Source organism: Oncorhynchus tshawytscha, linkage group LG13, assembly GCF_018296145.1.
Source record: "Oncorhynchus tshawytscha isolate Ot180627B linkage group LG13, Otsh_v2.0, whole genome shotgun sequence".
NCBI lineage: Eukaryota > Metazoa > Chordata > Actinopteri > Salmoniformes > Salmonidae > Oncorhynchus > Oncorhynchus tshawytscha.
In genome coordinates this window covers 44,969,418-44,986,710 of record NC_056441.1, presented here as the reverse complement: position 1 = coordinate 44,986,710, position 17,293 = coordinate 44,969,418, and the positions used below count along the sequence as shown (strand labels likewise).

Sequence of the window (17,293 nt, the reverse complement as noted above, 5' to 3'; positions counted from 1 at the left end):
TACCTGAAAGTCTGAATAATATTTACATTGACACATGCTCTCTCTTCACTTGTTTTATGCAAGTTCATATCAATGAACATACAGTACTTGATCAACTATCCTTTGAATAATTTTTTTAGATTAGTAACTTTTTTCCCTCCTGAAATATGTAACTTGGCTGAAAGCTCTTAATATGTGTATTATGTTTCCAGGTTTGAGTATCTAATATTACGTGTCAGATTATCCTTCGCTCGAGACTCCCAAGTCAACAACAGAGTGGCTTCAAGCATCAATGTGGCCCATCACACTCAGATTCAGAAAACTTGAATGTCCTCAATTAGGCAATTAATTTTGCAGCAATCACAATACATACAGACATTTCAATTGTTACTATGTTTTTACGTACAACAGTGGTCCTCACACTCTTGGAAGCTGGGACTCTCCCAAAGCCTGTGATGTTTTCTCGTCATCCACCAAAGCCACAGTTGTGTTTATTAGGTCACGCAACAAATAACTTTTTAAAGTAGAATGCCAAAATAAGCATTTTTGATTGGAGATGTCCATGTCGTCCCTCCCTGTTACGTTTTCTTATGTTTTGATTAGGTCTTGATTCAATCAGATCAAGTTTTTTATCCAATTAATTGTTTTAATTTTCTGTTTAGAACTGTATAGTGCTAAAAGCAGTATAGTATCTACTTCATTATCTGTAAACTGTATAACATGTTGAACAATGCTTTAGTTTAGATTGTACACATTTAGAGAAACAAGGTGCCTGTTCCTTCAGTTCATTTCAGTCCTCTCATTATTGGGCCTCCTTGTCATTTAATTGGGCTTCCTTTCACTTTGGTCTTTAAAATGAATTCTGTAAAATAACTTAAGACCCAAACATTGGTTGTTGAGGTAATGGCACCAGTCGTTAAAATGACTTCACCATTTTGAAAAGCTTGTCTTTTCTTGTACGCTGCAGGATGCCTTACACCGATCTACTACGTCATGTCTGAACATTCAGCCTCTTTGGTCTCGACTTCAACACGCTACCCAAATTAACACAAGGAATTAAGCCTCGCTAACACACGCAGAAAAGCAAACTCAGTAGTCATTACACTTCAAATGAGTGTGTATAACAGTGTAAGACTGTTGCAAATTTCAGTCTTTAAATGTTTCCCTGTACGTCTTGGCATTATTGTCTGTTGTATGTAAATATGTTTGCACTGTTGAAAGAACAGGATTGCTTTATATTTGTACTGTAAATGTCAAGAGTATTTATTTAGGTAGGAATCATTTGTGGTGCTATTTTTGAAAAAATGGTGAATGCATGGTATTTCTCAAAATAAGAATATTATGTTGTCAAATGTTAGGACTCAGGCCACAATGGAGGGAAGTATTTGTAGGCGGTGGACAAGAGGGAAAAAGTTGGAAAACCAAGAAGCATGGTGTCGCATAACTGTGTTAAGGAGTGCTCGCAGATTGACAGTCTTACTCTGCGAGGCCCCGTGGGGGGATTTATGTTCCAGTCAAGCAGTAACACACCTGATTCAAGTAATCATATCAAGACTTCAATCAAGACATTGACAAGTTGAATCAGATGTGATGCTGCTGGGCTGGAACAAAAACCTGCACAACCACCCCATCAGATTCTCGCAGTGCGAGATTGTTTTATCTCATGATCGTTATGGTGATGAAAAAGGGTAACATGTCTTGGGATAGTTTTTTTATCCTACCATACATCAACATTCTCAATTTCAGTGCAAACATACCCTTGCTGTCTGGTTAAATTTGGACCCTAAGGTAATTTTTAGGTCAATGAGAATATTGTGGTCACCCGAGTGTCTTCTTTTAAATGTAATGTCTCCAAAGATGACCAAAGTCATAGGGCAACAGAACATAACTATTGTTAAAGGCCCCATATAAACAGGGCTGAGAGAATTCACATTTTCTGTACTGTTGGACTAGAGAGAGCTTCGCAGTGGAAGCCACTCTCAGGAGGATGTAACGTCACAGAAAAGTGATTGTCTGCCAGATTGAATAGGGAGTTGTTTCAACTCCATTCTATTTCTATCTGCAACATTTTACATTACTGAATATACCCGCTTCCCCTGAGTCATTCCATGTGATTAACATAATGAGACCCTCTGTCCCAATGAGAGCGCTGTGGGTGTAAATATGTAGATGGGAAAACACTGACAGAAGTGGCTCTGAGTTGTTGACTGACTGACTTCGGTTCTGGAAAGGGAGGGATCGTTCTTCTCCAAACCCCTCCCCTTTCTCAATGTGTGGCTTCTCCACACATTGAGGCATATCAGAGGTTAAACATAGTAACTCAACATCACTGACACCGACACACGCAAACACAGAGGCTGAGCCACCCCGAAGACAATCCTCTTCTTAAAACATTTGGTACGATTTCTGTCAGCACACTTGATCCTTATAGGATAAGCCTTTCACTAACACACACACTCCTCTAAGCAACCAGTAGTCTTAAATGCATTATGTGGACTGTTTAAAAGGTAAAAAATAAATGCATCTAATTTCCAAGTGTCGTGATTGTCTGACCTGATGTCAATTGTAAATGGTTATTGGAGTATTATAAGCTTCATACTAGATGAAGTGTAGTCTTCAATGTACTGAACTAAGGGGGGAAATGCAGTGTTTAACACAATGCACATATTTAATATAAATGTTCCAAAAATACATTGTAACAAACAAGATTATTTTAAGAAATACATCATATTACTCTCATGTGAAATGACGAGTTCATTCTCAGAATCCCTCTAGAGCAAAATGTATCAAAATAGAAGACTTAGTTCCCAGATCTCTATAATTGCCGTTTCATATTTGCCAAGAGACAGAAACAGTATATTTGGTAATCCTATTATATTCAAATACTACAGGACTAAAAATCTTAATTGATAGTTGAAAATAATTAAATAGTAGCCCAATACATACGGTAAGAGCTCAATGGCACGCTAACCGTGAGGGATCGATAGCACAAGTCATTGGCACGCATTCAATAAAGTTGACACTACAAAGTGAACATGTCAAATCAATGTGGTTACTAAAATGTGATTTGGATACATTTGGCTGTTTTCACTGCATAATATTTATAAGTTTTCAAATATTCATTTCAAATATTTTTTAATTATAAAATGCCAAATTAAAATGCACCCCAACAACTATGAGAGTTGGAGCGCGAGGCTAAACTTCTCCTGTTCTGGTCCCTTGGCTACCACTTTGTAAGAGCGTTAAGCACATGCGCAGATACTGTGTGTGACTGGGTGAGAGCGAAATCTTGCATCTTGCTCATCGCAATATCTGAGGTACTGCTTGTGCAACATTTCACTGATTCTACCTTTAACAGTGGACTGATGGACAAAATACTATAATTTTTCAGTGTAGTATTCCTTGAGGAAAGATATTTTTATCCTCCAATGAACCAATAGTCCAGCTTGGTCAGTCAAAGTGGTCAATCCTCTGGAGCCGCCGCCTCCTGATCTCCTCTGCTGTCAGTTCTCCTGGAATGTTGAAACCATGCGAGGTTGGTCTTCTCTGAGTGGAGCCCCCTAAGGGACATAACAATTATAATGATTGACACATGCAGGTGTTGTGACTGAGGCTGTAGGCTTGGATTGGGCACTCCTATAGATTAGTTATTTGACCCAACATTTAGATTAAATGGGAGGACTTCAAAAGTCTTGAATCTGTTTTGATTTAAGCACTTCCAATTAACTCTATTTTCCAGCACAATCCACTGTACCCCGGCTTCCCACATCAAAACAAGTTGAAATTAGCTACTTTCATTAATCCACTTGCTCTTTCCTCATATTTAGCCTCACATTGAAGTGTATAAACATATTTTCAGGACAACAAGTATAACACAAACCCACTTGACAAACAATTGCAAATGTCAATCAAAAAATAAGTTCTACCATGCAGAAACCTGATTTAAAAAAAGAAAAAGTATTTATAAGAATGCTGTAAGTACAGATATTGTTTGCTCAATGGGAAATGAATATCCAACTAGTCAGTGACAACTGTGTTGAGTTTGTGACAGCAACTATGTGAGCTTATTACAGTATTATCGACAATATGTCCGGGGATTTCCTATGATCTTCTATGTAGAAGAAACCCTAACCTTTTAACGACTCTTGTGTGGCTGAGCGTCAGAGCATAACAAACCATTCGGACTCTACAGGCGTTTGTGAGAAGAACCGCTCCCCCCGGAGTCCTTCATGATCCGCCCTTGTCTCACAAACATCTCTCTAACTCAGCCCCCATTACTCACACAGACTAATGGTATCAGAAGAAATAGATTAATTCAATGGACGAATCCAACCCAGAAGTTTGTAGCTCAAACGACAATGTTTAAAAGGGCGTGACAGCGGGACTCGAAAGGTTAAGGCTTTTTATTATTAAAATTTTTAAGGCCTCTGTGAATCCGGATTAGGGTATGCAACTGAATTTTTTTTTTTTAATGGTTTGCAACGGTGAATGAAAATGTGTTTCTTATTCGACAAGGCCAGGTAGACGGGGACTACCTGGCCTTGTCGAATAAGAAACACTTCTTCCATTTGTTGCCTACTGCTTAATGAACAGAACCCAGGTCTGTGGTCTCACCTCTGCCATTGAGACTGGCTCTGATGGCTGCCTCGTACTGCTCATCCTCTGATAGACCTCCAGTGTAAGGGTGAACATTCTGGGGGTGTGCACGGGGTCCTCCACTACTGCCACTGTATCCTACAGAACCCCCCCACCCCCCACCCACACACATACTAGGATTACCAAATATATCAGGCTCTTGGCAAGTATGCTTGGTACTACACTGAACAAAAACAAATACAACATGCAACAATTTCATAGATTTTACTGCGTTACAGTTCATATGAGGAAATCAGTCAATTGAAATAAATTAGGCCATAATTGATGGATTTCACATGACTGGGAATAACTGGGAACAAGTTGGTCACAGATACCATAAAAATAAAAGGGCCTCAGGTTCTCGTCCCTGTATTTTTGTGCATTCAAATTGCCATGGATAAAATGCTATTTTGTTTGTTGTCCGTAGCTTATTTCTGCCCATATCATCACCCCACCTCCACCATGGGGCACTCTGTTCACAATGTTGACATCAGCAAACCACTCACCCACACGATGCCATACATGTGGTCTGCGGTTATGAGGTCGGTTGGAAGTATGTCCAAATTCTCTAAAATGACTTTCATTATGGTAATGGAAAATTCACTCAAATTCAAAAAGCTCTGGTGGACATTCCTGCAGTCAGCATGACAATTGCACGCATCTCAAAACTTGAGACATCTGTGGCATTGTGTTGATGTGCAAGATGGCGCCAACAGACATGACAGTTCTGCTTCTAGCTCCTAAGCAACTTTGCAGTATTTTGTTTTTGTTGTGTGTCATACATTTTTACAAGCATTTCGCTACACCCACCATAACTTCTGCTTAAAATGTGATTTGATTTATGTGACAGCAGTTTTAGATTGGCCTTTTATTGTCCCCAACACAAGGTGCACCTGTAATGATCATAAGGTTTGATATGCCACACCTGTCAGGTGGATGGATTATCTTGGTAAAGGAGAACTGCTCACTAACAGGAATGTAAACAAATTTGTACACAAGATCTGAGAGAAATACACCTTTTGTGCTTATGAAAATGTTCTGGTATCTTTTATTTCCGCTCATTAAACATGGGACATACATGTTGCATTTATATTTTTGTTCAGTGTATATTGCAGACACAAACAAAAATAATCTAGACTCTGCCCATTGTGGAAGCGAGACATCAATAAATCAAGGTGCAAAATGATTAGACTACATACCTGAAAAGTTATAATATGGATTTTGTCTGGCATGGTATCCATTCATCACAAATCCTGTTGGGAGAGGAGACACCTGATCATGTAATTTGTCTAATCATGTAATGTTATACTGTGGTTGGACACAACATGATTTGTTTGGTTTCCAAATGCATTTAGCCTGAAATTTCTATGAAAAACAGTGCAGCTTAGAACCAACACCACATACACGTCGTCTTGTTTAAAGGACAAAAACCACTGTTGTTTGGAAAGGCAAAAAAAATCTACACAGAAAAACATACACACAGACTAAGGGCGACTTTTTCAACCATGCTTTTGTAGCCAATGTGAAATGGCTAGTTAGATGGCGTTGACGTCACCCGCTCTGAAACTTGCTTGGCAAGGGCCGCAGCTGAAGAGTAACAATGCTTTGTGGGTGACAGTTGTCAATGTTCCAAGGGTCCCTGGTTGGAGCTCAGGTTGGGGAAAGGAGAGGCATAGAAGCAACACTGTTACAATGCTTTAGAGAGTGTATCCTAAAACATGGCATCATAGTCTGATTTGGAAATCAGTCTGACTAATCAGTCTGACTAAAATCTCAAATTGCCCGCTTGACACAAACTGCCATGAAGATCATGGGTGTGAGGCAGCATTCGTCCCTGCAGCCCATTATCAGGCAAGCCCAGACTCTTTCAGACCACTCCCATGTACTCCACTCTGAGTATCAGCTCCTCCCCTCAGGCAGATGCTATAGGGTTCCCCTCCATGTAACCTAAACAGGTATAAGCACACCTGCATTCCTATGTCTACCAAATACCTAAACAGCAATAACTACTGGGTAAATGGGTGGAATATGTGAATAAATCATCTCAATAGATTAATGTAGGTCTGAAAATGACTTTAAATGTGTTAAATGTTGAACACACCTGTTTATTTCAATCTGATGTTCAAATTCTAGTATATTGACGTTCATATTTATTCTTACTTGCGAAAGCTAAAAAGACAAGAATACATTACAACATATAGGCTATTTTAGGTAAATATAAAAGTTGGCCTTTAAGCAACAACAACATCCTCATTCATAGTCATATGGATTGTCGCTGATAATTGTGAGTTGTTTTAGGAAACTAGGCATATGTCACGCGTCACTACTTCACAGGAGAGGCATTTGACCGTAAACATTTAATTTTTATTTTATCAACATTTTATAAATTTTGGGGGGCAGAAATGCCTTCGGAAACATGTGCCTTAATAACAAACTTGTATGCCATCTGTAAAAATGTAAATTACGAGCATAGTTGGTTTAGCCACGGAAAAAGACAGGAACTTCCCGCTAGCCATGATTGGCTGAGATAATGGATGGGATGGACATGCCGAGATCTGAGTTCGGATTGGTCTGCCATGTAGCCGCTTCTGTCTATAATGAGCTGCTCAATATGTGTAGGTAATTCTTTCTAACGCAGATTTTTTTTAAAGACAGCTCTCCACTTTCTGGAGGACCGAGTTTTGAAATCATTGGAATGCCCAGTGGAAGCAGAGTAGGATTGCAAATACAGTGAGTCAAAAAGAGAACACAGAAGGCTGTTGTATAAAACAACTGTCTCCGGATTACATCTTAAAACTAAGGGCAACGATGGCATTCGTGACAGAGAGGGAGAAGTGTTCATCCATGTATACGGGTAAGAGAGTCTAGCTAGCTACATTTTCTGAGTTTATATGTTTCAATGTTTGTCAGAAAGTCGTTTTAATTGCAAGTTAAAGCATACTGTTAGCTAGTGTCCAAGTTCCAAAATTATCTCGTAGAATATCCTGCTATTAATTCTTCACTCACAACCGTAATCTATTTAGTGTAATTAGCTCACCATTAACTTGTAAATATTTTTATTTAACTAGGCAAGTCAGTTAAGAACAAATTCGTATTTACAATGACGGCCAAACCCGGACGACGCTGGGCCAATTGTGCGCCGCCCTATGGGACTCCCAATCACAGCCGGATGTGATACAACCTGGATTCGAACCAGGGACTGTAGTGACACCTCTTGCACTGAGATGCAGTGCCTTAGACCGCTGCGCTACTCAGGAGCCCAATAATGATCTTGTTGTGAGTTTATTTTCCTGTAATAATGAATAACAAACTTATACAGACATATTGATAGATGTAGTATAAACAAGCCTTTAGTCTTTAGAACATGGCCTCACATGTGAATCCGTAAAGAGAATGGGTGGGGCTAAGGCTTAAGAGGGTGTGAACAATGCTGAATGGGTGTGGACAAAGAGCTCTCCGGTACATTTATCAACTTTCCAAGCAGAATTACTTTCCCACTGTTCCTCAACTGTAGTGTATGATATAACATTTTCTAGCTCCCTCTACTTTTATTCATTGTAAAAAAATACAATTTCAAATTTTGCAACATAAGACCAAAATGAGCCGGTAGGTCACATTTGTCCCCATTTTATTCTAGTCTCTAAGCCTCTTGATAAAGTCATGAAAAGTAGTATATGCTTTGTGGAAATGCTAATAAGCATACTCTCCTCCACACCTCAGCTTGACACTCCCGTTTTATGCTCCACCTACAGAGGTCCAAAGTTTTACAGGATCCATGCAGACACAAATGCGGGTGAGACCAAAATACCAAACTCGTCATTGCACAGGTTTCTTAGCTTGTTGCGCATGTTTTAGTGAGGAAAACATTGCCCACGACACACACAAACCTGCAATTGTTCTCATGATGATCTTCAAAGGACCAGCGGTGTAGAGAAGGCCCACCAGGATGCCTGCCAGGTGTCCCACAAAGGAGGTCCTGCACAGAGAAGCGTGTTATGAGTTACCGCCTGGTTACAACGCACACGACTCCGTAATTAAATGACTCTCAAACCATGAGAAACAAGATTTTTTGGTCTGATGAAACCAAGCTTGAACTCTTTGGCCTGAATGTCAAGCAACACGTCTGGAAGAAACCTGGCACCATCCCTACGGTGGCAGCAGCATCATGCTGTGGGGATGTTTTTCAGCGGGAGACTGGTAGACTAGTCAGGATCGAGGGAAAGATGAATGGAGCAAAGTACAGAGAGATTCTTGATGAAAACCTGCTCCAGAACGTTCAGGACCTCAGACTGGGGCGAAGGTTCACCTTCCAACAGGACAACGATCCTAAGCACACAGCCAAGAGAACACAGGTGTGGCTTTGGGACAAGTCTCTGAATGTCCTTGAGTGGCTTAGCCAGAGCCCATACTTGAACCCGATTGAATATCTCTGGAGGGACCTGAAAATAGCTGTGCAGCGACGCTCCCCATCCAATCTGACAGAGCTTGAGAGGATCTACAGAGAAGAAATGGGAGAAACTCCCAAATACACGGGAGAAACTCCCCAAATACAATTGTGCCAAGCTTGTAGCATTATATCCATAAAGACTCAAGGCTGTAATCACTACCAAAGGTGCTTCAACTGAGTAAAGGGTCTGAATACTTATGTAATGTAATTTTTCCGGTCATTTTTTTTGTTTTTATTTCCAAAAATGTCTAAAAACCTGTTTTTGCTTTGTCATTATGTGGTATAGTGTGTAGATCGATGAATGGGGAAATAACGATTTTTCTCAATTTTAGAATAAGGCTGTAACGTAACAAAATGTGGTAAAAGTCAAGGGGTCTGAATTCTTTCCAAATGCACTGTATTTCAAGATGATGTGGATTCCCTAGAAATAATCTGAATTAATGTAAACATTACTTAACTTGTTCAAAACAAGTGTTCTCAATTTACCAGGTATGGAGTAAGTTGAGCAGCGGGACAAGGTAAATTATGCAGCCTACACATTTCTGCACTGAATGAAATATTGCCAATACCTTTTTAAAACCATCTTTATTTTCCAAACACAATTCAACACAATCACTTTTTGGTATTTTTATAATTTTAAGCATCTTTTAACACAGGCTTTAACAGGGATTGTTGTTCTCAATTTCCAGCGATAATGCCTTGCATTACGCCTGGTAAGAAAAAAATATTAATTTGCTAAACTTGCCATTGGCACAACTTGCCCCATGGCAAACATTTTTACTATATTAGCTCACACAGCTACACAGATGCACATTCATGCTATGTTTAAGACCTCATATTGAAGCTTTTTGAGACCCCAACTGATGTGTAGAACAGTCTTTAAATTATGTACTTTGGGTTATATACAAGAATCCTGAAACCTCTAACACAAGCAAGTTAGGTCCAACAAATGTATTATCATTTTCTCCATGTGGCTTCTTCCTTCACAGACTCCATGAAACGATGACCTCTTCGTAAATATTTGGTCAAACTACACATTTTGTGTAGTTTCCTAGAAACAAGGGAGGCTCAACTTACCCCAATCTCCCCTATTATCAAACCTAGTTATGTCTGTAAGCTTTCATTTAGAACTATTTAACACATTGTGGATGATAAGAGACTGTCTAGTGAACTTACGATGAACCTTGGGTCATGTTCATTCGGGCACACAACAGTATAAAAATGTCTAACTAAAATGTGCATTTCTTATTGGAAACTTGTGACACCTGGGCTGGGGAAAAAGTCTGTAGGTGTAGAACATGTGTTTACTGTGCATCCGACTACTCCTGCAACAAAGAATAACTCACCCCGGTGACGTTACATGAATCAGTACCAGCTCAACCCAGCTGGCGTAGCGATTGGCCACTGGGACGCCCATCACGTAGGAGACACCTCCCGGGTGGTAGTGGTTACTCAGCACTTTCAGAGCGAAAAGCACTCCTACAACACAGGACAGACAGTTCAGTCTCACCATGCCACTCACAGCACAGCATGATTGAGGTCAATTCAGTTTTCAATTCAGGAAGCAAATTCAGAGTTGAAAAACAGAGTGGACCTTTTTACTGACCAACAGAGGCCCATTCATGTTTAGGCTTATAACTAGGACCTGGGGGTTTTCCTGGTTAAAAAAAACTACCATGACCCAAACTATTGTGAGGATAGATAGAAACCTTCCTCAGCAGCAAAACAGCAAACACACTGACACTGTAGCTAGCTAGTACCTGAAAAGCCGACTGCACACTCTAAGCTGTAAGAGGGGTCCTGGGTGATCTCCGAGAGCACCATCTCCAGCAGCAGATAAATCACGCCCGTCAGCAGGGAGAAAACAGTCAGAAGCCAGGCGTAGAAGCTGCTGCCAAGCCGGGGCTCCAACTTGACGCCCTTCCACAGGAAGGATGCCATGTTGAAGTACAGGTGCCAGTCGTCTAGGTGGTGCAGCGGCGACAGCACGAGGCGGCGCCAGTCACCACGCCAGTAGGTTTGTTGGACGCTGATGCAGGCCTGGAGGAGGGGTAAGCTGGGTACCAGAAAGAGGTAGACGTTAAGGCCCAATACAGCCAGCGTCACAGGGGGAATGTTCTCCACCCCCACATGGAAGACCTGGGAGGCCAGGAGGATCAGACCCAGCTGACCTCCCCCCCTCTGTCGGTAACGCATCCTCCTCACTCAACTGCGGTAGCTCAGCCTGGAGTGACACACAAACATGTACAATTAAATACAAAATCATACAACTTTCTTTGTCCTTTGAAACAGAGATGTCATTTTTTGCATTCTTATGGGGATTTTTAAACACCCCCAGTTTCCACGCACAGTCAATACCACAAACACCCACACACAGAGAGCAAGACAAGGGCACACACAAAAAAACAAAAAAAAAAAAATACTATAGATGGGTTAGCTGACAACATCACGAAATAAATGTGCATGCTTCAACGGGGCAAAACTCTGTAATTGTTGTGAATCTGGGTGGCAACAATGACAAGAAAGCTGCCATCTGGGGAATCGTAAGGGACTCCTTTCAGATAGTTTTATCTTGTTATTGCTACACAATGTATACACAAAAGTATGTAGACACCCCTTCAAATTAGTGGATTCGGCTATTTCAGCTACAGCCGTTGCTGACAGATGTATAAAAATCGAGCACACCGCCATGCAATCTCCATAGACAAACATTGGCAGTAGAATGGCCTTACTGAAGCGCTCAATGACTTTCAATGTGGCACTGTCATAGGATGCCACCTTTACAAGTCAGTTCTGTCAAATGTTGTCTAGGAGCAACAACGGCTCAGCCTCAAAGTGGTAGACCACACATGCTCACAGAATGGGACCGCCGAGCACTGAAGCGCTTAGCGCGTGAAAATTGTCTGTCCTCGGTTGCAACACTCACTACCGAGTTCCAAACTGCCTCTGGATGCAAAAGCACAAGAACTGTTTGTCGGGAGTTTCATGAAATGGGTTTCCATGGCCGAGCAGCCGCACACAAGCCTAAGATCACCATGCACAATGCTAAACATTGGCTGGAGTGGTGTTAAGCTCGCCACAATTGGACTCTGGAGCAGTGGAAACACGTTCTCTAGCGATTCTGTGCTTCCAACTTTGTGGCAACAGTTTGGGGAAGGCCCTTTCCTGTTTCAGCATGACAATGCCCCCGTGGACAAAGTGAGGCCCGTAGAGAATTGGTTTGTCGTGATCGGTGTGGAAGAACTTGACTGGCCTGCACAGAGCCCTGACCTCAACCCCATCAAACACCTTTGGGATGAATTGGAACACCAACTGCAAGCCATGCCTAATCGCCAAACATCAGTGCCCGACCTCACTAATGCTCTTGTGACTGAATGGAAGCCAGTCCCCGCAGCAATCTTCCAACATCTAGTGGAAAGCCTTCCCAGAAGAGTGAAAGCTGTTATAGCAGCAAAGGGGAGGGGGAGCAAACTCCATATTAATGCCCATGATTTTGGAATGTTCGACAAGCAGGTGTCCACATACTTTTAGTCATGTATTGTAACATGTCTTGTTTTGATGTGTTTTGACTAATGTCATGTCTATTCTAATATGTAAAAATTCACTAGCTAACCAACAACTGCAACGATGTATTTGAGAAAAAACAACTGTTCATAGTGCAAATGTATTTATGTTTTCAATAAACATTGGAGATGAAATATAGTTTACATGTAAGACAACTCAGTCTGTTTTGCCCCATAGTTGCGCACGCGTCTGTTTTGTTGCTAAACAACCAACCTGTCTATGGTATAAATATTATACTATTCACTGTCGTTTTTTTGAGGGGACTTTACTGTAGTATTAACGGGACCGAAGTCTGCAAAAACACTACAGTGAATACTGTAGTATTGCAGACATGACTGTAGCATACTGTGGTATTTATAGTTTACTATAGTATAAATACTGTAGTAACATTTTTTATTGTATACTATAGTAATTACTGTAGTTCCCTGCAGTCTGTAGTATACAGTTGTATTACTGTAGTGTTTCTGCAGACTAGTATTTTTGTATACATTACTGTAGTATTTACAATAGTGCAATTGTTTGATTACCTTTGATATAGCAATGTGGGATTTCTCCTTGAGGAAACCTACTCTACAAAATACTCAAAGAGCACATTTTCCATAACCCGTAGGTAGGTAGGTAGGTAGGTAGGTAGGTAGGTAGGTAGGTAGGTAGGACTGCATTCTGAACAGATAGCTCAGTGCTTCTGCTCTTTCTGTAACCTGTAGGGAACACACTATATCGTCTGTACTTGGCATGTAGACTTCTCACTTATGGGTGGAACAAATTAGCATAAGAGGGAGTGGAATGGGCAGGTTAAATGCAAACTAAATACTGCCAGGCCCCCCAATCAGATTGAGAAAAAAAATGAGAATACATTATTACAAAAATACTCCTCAGCAAAAGTAGCATTTTCCTCCTTAACTTTAATGGTGAGAAGGCAGAAAGAAAAAAAAAAAGTAAAATATGCATACATTCTTTGTAAATCTAATTTTTACCATGATGCTAGAGTGGCTAATTCCTAGGAATGATAGTTACTTTCTGATGATACACAAAATCTGAAAGTGAGAGGAATATTTTCCCACCATCTCCACTAAAGCTACAATATGTAACTTTTTGGTTGACCTGACAACATTCACATGTTATAGATTTGCCAATCTTATTGAAACAAAGTCTAAGAAACGATAGATCTGTTGTATTTTACATTTAGCAGAAGCTCTTAATCCAGAACGATTTACAGTAGTGAGTGCATACATTTTCCTACTACTGTATGTGGGCTATTTTTATGCTTCCCGTTTTTAGGTTTATTTTTTGCGTCTTACTTTCGGGTTGGTACACCAGCTTCAAATACAATAGTTTTGGTTAAATATATTTCACAGCGGTTTACACGGTACAAGGATTCTGACTAATTTCAGTATGTGACAAAACAAGCAAATATAGTGGAAACTCTTTGCATTTTAGCAACCAGGAAATGGCAGCGCGATTTCTGCAACGTGCATCTTTTAAGGAGGAAAACGATGCCTTTGCAGCCTGAATGGAGGATGCTTTATGTAGGAGCCGGTCCACTGGGGACATGAGCCTATTTATTACCTTGGAATGCACATCGAGTTTAGACGATGGGGTCTAGATCTGCACTATCGGCTTCCTAGGCTAAGATTAGGCCTACATTCCGCCTTAAAACTGTCAGAAAGCAGAGCAATAAACACAAAACAAATGTCAAAATGTAAAGAATATAGTTAGCTAGCTTTCATACTGGAGCCAACAAAAAAACAGACCTTGATATTCAATCTCAAATGACAGACACATAACGTTTAGGTTTATAGCTGGTTGATTTTGCCCCAAAATTGTAACTTACTTCCTGGTACGGCGCAGACAGTATTTGAATATATCGCTGGTATTGTTGGTCTCTCTGTCTTCTGGCCGACAAAACACTTATTAAAGACGATTAAGGGATATTGGGGTTTACCTACACTTAATCATACACGGTAAACTTTTCATGAAATGTCAGGGGAATAGACCAAGTGATCATAACAGATTCGTTTGGTGCACACTGTACACATCATAATAAAAAGTTTTGTAACGAAAACGAGCGATTCTTATTGGACAAGTTGACATTAGTCCCTCCCCGTTTGCTTCCGTTTGGTTTCCAGTGTATGAAAGTTCAGTTGCATTACCATATCGCACCACAACAGCAGCATCTGACCACAGTGTATTAGCACGCCACATACGCACTCAGTTTTCCCCCATTATTTTGTATCTCTATGCGTTTCACTTCCCTGTCAAAGTAAAGGTTAAAAAAAATAATGTACTGATGAAAATGTTTTTAAAATATTTAATATATATATATATATATATATATTAAATATTTTAAAAACATTTTCATCAGTACATTATTTTAGAGATAGAGATACAAAACAACTTAGAGCATAGACAGCATAGAGATACAAAACAACTTACATATATATATATATATATATATATATATATATATATATATATATATATATATATATATATATATGTGTAAGTTGTGTTTGCATAGGTTTTTGTATCATCTTGTGTTCGTTGTTCAAAGTATTCAGACCCCTTGACTTTTCCACATTTTGATAGTTATAGCCTTATTCTAAAATTGATAAAATATATTTTAGACTTTAAAAAAAAAAAAAAAAATTAAATACAGAAATACCTTATTCACATAAGTATTCAGACCCTTCGCTATGAGACTCTAAATTGAGCTCAGGTATATCCTGTTTCCATTGATCATCCTTGAGATGTGCATATGGAGTCCACCTGTGGTAATTTCAATTGATTGGACATGTCACACCTGTCTATTTAAACGTTGACCGTGCATGTCAGAGCAAAAAAACAGGCCATGAGGTCAAAGGAATTGTCCGTAGAATTATGTCGAGGCACAGATCTGGGGAAGGGTACCAAAACATTTCTGCAAGGATGAGATCACCGCTTGAAGGTCCCCAAGAACAGAGTGGCCTCCATCATTCTTAAATGGAAGAATTTTGGAACCACCAAGACTCTTCCTAGAGCTGGCCGCCCGGCCAAACGGGGAGAAGGGCCTTGGTCAGGGAGGTGAACAAGAACCTGATGGTCACCCTGACAGAGCTCCAGAGTTCCTCTGTGAAGATGGTTGTCCTTCTGGAAGGTTCTTCCAACTCTGCAGCACTCCACCAATCAGGCCTTTATGGTAGAGTGGCCAGAAGGAAGCCACTCCTCAGTAAAAAGGAATACCTATGTGAGAATGCTGTTCATCGACTACAGCTCAGCATTTAACACCATAGTACCCAGCATTTAACACCATAGTACACTCCAAACTCGTCATCAAGCTCGAGACCCTGGGTCTCGACCCCGCCCTGTGCAACTGGGTACTGGACTTCCTGACGGGCAGCCCCCAGGTGGTGAGGGTAGGTACAACATCTCCACCCCGCTGATCCTCAACACTGGGGCCCCACAAGGGTGCGTTCTGAGCCCTCTCCTGTACTCCCTGTTCACCCACGACTGCGTGGCCACGCACGCCTCCAACTCAATCATCAAGTTTGCGGACGACACAACAGTGGTAGGCTTGATTACCAACAACGACGAGACGGCCTACAGGGAGGAGGTGAGGGCCCTCGGAGTGTGGTGTCAGGAAAATAACCTCACACTCAACGTCAACAAAACTAAGGAGATGATTGTGGACTTCAGGAAACAGCAGAGGGAACACCCCCCTATCCACTTCGAAGGAACAGCAGTGGAGAGGGTAGTAAGTTTTAAGTTCCTCGGCGTACACATGACAGACAAACTGAATTGGTCCACCCACACAGACAGCATCGTGAAGAAGGCACAGCAGCGCCTCTTCAGCCTCCTGAGGTTGAAGAGGTGCTGCTGCGCCTTCTTCACGATGGCTTGTCACCAAAAGCACTCGCAAACTTCTACAGATGCACAATCGAGAGCATCCTGTCGGGCTGTATCACCGCCTGGTACGGCAACTGCTCCGCCCACAACCGTAATGCTCTCCAGAGGGTAGTGAGGTCTGCACAACGCATCACCGGGGGCAAACTACCTGCCCTCCAGGACACCTACACCACCCGATGTCACAGGAAGGCCATAAAGATAATCAAGGACAACAACTACCCAAGCCATTGCCTGTTCACCCCGCTATCAACCAGAAGGCGAGGTCAGTACAGGTGCATCAAAGCTGGGACAGAGAGACTGAAAAACAGCTTCTATCTCAAGGCCATCAGACTGTTAAACAGCCACCACTAACATTGAGTGGCTGCTGCCAACAGACTGACTCAACTCCAGCCACTTTAATAATGGGAATTGATGTAAAATATATCACTAGCCACTTTAAACAATGCTACTTAATATAATGTTTACATACCCTAACATTATTCATCGCATAAGTATACATATATACTGTACTCTATATCATCTACTGCATCTTTATGTAATACATGTATCACTAGCCACTTTAAACTATGCCACTTTGTTTACATACTCATCTCATATGTATATACTGTACTCGATACCATCTACTGCATCTTCCCTATGCCGCTCTGTACCATCACTCATTCATATATCTTTATGTACATATTCTTTATCCCTTTACACTTGTGTGTATAAGGTAGTAGTTTGGGAATTGTTAGTTAGATTACTCGTCGTTTATTACTGCATTGTCGGAACTAGAAGCACAAG

General features: G+C 40.9%; 1 protein-coding gene across 2 annotated transcripts; it reads right to left on the bottom strand.

Moving 5' to 3' along the window:
• Positions 1-2,628: 2,628 nt before the first annotated feature.
• Positions 2,629-14,681, bottom strand: rhbdd1 (rhomboid domain containing 1). 2 transcript variants are annotated; one of them, XM_024441957.2, is made up of 7 exons: positions 14,460-14,681; positions 10,822-11,285; positions 10,408-10,540; positions 8,502-8,590; positions 5,814-5,867; positions 4,594-4,713; positions 2,629-3,539 (listed from the first exon to the last, which is right to left on the bottom strand). In XM_024441957.2, exons 2-7 carry the CDS (start codon positions 11,255-11,257, stop codon positions 3,430-3,432), a joined length of 942 nt encoding a protein of 313 aa, XP_024297725.1. In that variant the 5' UTR covers positions 11,258-11,285; positions 14,460-14,681; the 3' UTR covers positions 2,629-3,429. The 2 variants fall into 2 exon arrangements, with proteins under 2 accessions (XP_024297725.1, XP_042151705.1); XM_042295771.1 differs by lacking the exon at positions 14,460-14,681 and adding an exon at positions 13,153-13,176.
• Positions 14,682-17,293: the final 2,612 nt, after the last annotated feature.